Genomic DNA, 2,534 nt, shown 5'->3' with positions numbered 1-2,534 from the left:
AAAAGTTACATTTTCTTCAGGTAGTAAACTTGTAATAGGAAATTGAGGTAAAATGCGAAACAATCAACTAATTACCAAACTTAACAGCAAACTCCTAATGGAAAATGAACTGGCCTAAATGGAATGACGTCACACGTAAGTGCTCTGGCCTTGTTCTTGAGACGGAGGTGGTGAAAAGTGGTAGAAAACCGCATTTCCACAAAACAGCCCACTAGGAAAAGTTGTTGGTAATGGAGTTGTCCATAAGGTGGGCAGATTGTTAGTGGCGCACGCGATTGCCTGGTCTTCTCGTGTTTCATTTAGATGAAAATAATTCGATTTTTCCCATCACTAGAACAAACGTCATGGTACTCGGACTATAATAACTCATTCGATGACTCTCATTATGGGTGTTATTTTCGTACGTGCCCTTGAAAATCTGTGGCGCGCAGTCCCAGTAGCCCATGATTTTTAGAGCGACCATCACCATCGTTAGTGTTTTGTTCTGCGTCGGCACATCGCCATCCCTCGCCTTTCGACGTCGCTCGCGTCGCGGGAAAAAACACTTTTTCAACTCTCAGTGTCGAAGTGTTTTCGGTGTGACACCGAGTGGGTCCCGCTCTGCACTTTGCGCTTAGTCCTACCGCAATGACACAGACGCCAACTTTACCACTAGTAGAGACGGTCAGGGTCGAATTATGAACAAACAAGCGGCCAGAGCGCCGATTATCATCTTGTGAGCGCACTTTGTAAATATTTGCGATAAAGTGCTGACTTGATAAACGCCCACCATCGAGCGCGAAAACTGCTTGGAGCTCGAACCGCTGCTATGTGGCGAGCCAGTCATTGTTCAGCTACGTGCAAAGTGTAGCTGAGCTGCACCACAGCTCTGACGCCACCAGTCGGACCAGTTTGGCGGAAAATCGGCGCTTTTTTGGGTGTTTTTTCCCGGTTTGTCCGATAGGTAGTATGTCGATGGTGCGACGCATCACGACGTAGCAGGGTCGCGTCTGGCCGCAGTTTTATTTTTAAACATTTTCGAAGTTTTGTTGATGCATCCGCCGAGTTCACTAGTTCAGCTTGTTCGGCTCAGACGCCTCGTCTGCACGGTTTGTTGATTGCTCTCCTCGCCCTCGCTCGGAGTGGCGTCCGCCCAGCAAACCCTGAAGAGTGACTAACCGAAACGAAGCGAGTGCCTTACAAAACTTGCTCACTTGGAAAAGGATTTGTGATTGTGAACCGGTCTGTGATAAGAATTGTGGTGACGATGATGAAAAAGGAGAAGCCAATGATGTCGGTGACGGCGATCATTCAAGGGGCGCAACAGCAGCACTGGGGCAGGGGCTTCGGGGGCTTCAACGGCCCCCAAATGTCTTTAGGTAACTAAACAGATGGGCGCGCTTTTCACCTTGTCTTGTCCCCGTGATGATTGATCGTTGCATGTTTAGGCGTCAAGGACGGCCTGGATTTTCGCCGTAAAACAATCTGGAACCGATCCAATCTTTTGTGTTTGACTCCATTAAGAAAACCGGTAAAAAACACTTTTTCTGGGATATTTTGCCAATCTGTCAACGTTGTTTCAAAGTACGGGCTGATGCAAAATTGATATTAACCGTTGAAAATGGAATATCAACTTTGTTAATAAGCATAATTTATAATGGTCCCATGTTTGATTTTTCGAGCAGCATTCGAACAGAAATTACCTTTGCCTCAAATTGGCTTTTGCCCAGAACATTGTTGCCGAACTTCCGATCTAGTTTTTTGCAAATATCTCAGTTTCCGATAGGAGTTGATTTATTTTACTGCTTCCCCTGTACTCTCTAAACACCCCCGGAGGACCGAGGCCAATCTTGAATCACCCTGTATAATCTACGGGAATAAGGAGCAATGAAATAGCGTGCATCAAACCCATTAGGGTAATTTGCGATAGAAACAGGCAAAAACAAAGTCCATCGGTAATCGGCTTGATGGACTGAATCACGAAATGCACTTGACCTTATTTACATTGGTGTTGTGCGCGACAAGGCTATTTTAGTCTATTTCAGGATCGATCACTGTTGAGAAACTCGCGACCTTATTAAGGAAACTGTAGCGATCTCGGTGTTAATTCCTAGCCAATTTCCTCTCTAAATTTTCCACTTGTTCAATTGTGCATTCACTAATTTTTTCTTTTTCTTCAAGGTTACCCCTGTACTAATGGTGAGTACGTACTTCAGTTTTCATGTGCCTTGATGATCATTGTTTGTTGTGCTTGTGTGTTTAAATAGTTTCATCACTGCGCTTTGTGCCATTCATTCATTCTTCAAGCACCCGCTTAACAAAGCGTTTTTACATGCGGAGCGAGTTTCGCTGGAAACTAAGTTTACCATACTGGAAGTGAAAGAGTTTAGAAGAAACTCATTAAGTCGTGTTGTGTTTGAGCTCTTGCTCAAGCAAAGTCAAAATGTCTCAATGTTAGAAAAAGTTTGCCTCAGAATTTGGCCTCTACAGAAACTGCCAGTCAGAAGTTTTGCATCGTTTCTAGTTTAGAAGAAATTGAGGTTTTTTTCGTAAGA

At 44.4% G+C, this 2,534-nt stretch overlaps 1 protein-coding gene across 2 annotated transcripts in view; it reads left to right on the top strand.

Moving 5' to 3' along the window:
* Nucleotides 1-454: 454 nt before the first annotated feature.
* LOC109540778 (retinoic acid receptor RXR) overlaps nt 455-2,534 on the top strand; it is a 35,904-nt gene continuing 33,824 nt past the window's right edge. The window contains exons 1-2 of one of the 2 annotated variants that reach the window (XM_019909245.2): nt 455-1,358; nt 2,161-2,178. In XM_019909245.2, the coding sequence (XP_019764804.1) occupies nt 1,247-1,358; nt 2,161-2,178 (130 nt within the window). In that variant the 5' untranslated portion in view covers nt 455-1,246. The remainder of the gene's footprint in view (nt 1,359-2,160; nt 2,179-2,534) is intronic. The other variant, XM_019909246.2, reaches the window with a different exon arrangement.

The sequence above is a fragment of the Dendroctonus ponderosae genome, unplaced genomic scaffold, assembly GCF_020466585.1.
Source record: "Dendroctonus ponderosae isolate FM_Combo_2020 unplaced genomic scaffold, Dpon_F_20191213v2 Dpon_F_20191213_11, whole genome shotgun sequence".
Classification (NCBI taxonomy): domain Eukaryota; kingdom Metazoa; phylum Arthropoda; class Insecta; order Coleoptera; family Curculionidae; genus Dendroctonus; species Dendroctonus ponderosae.
This window is presented reverse-complemented; position numbering and strand designations above follow the sequence as displayed.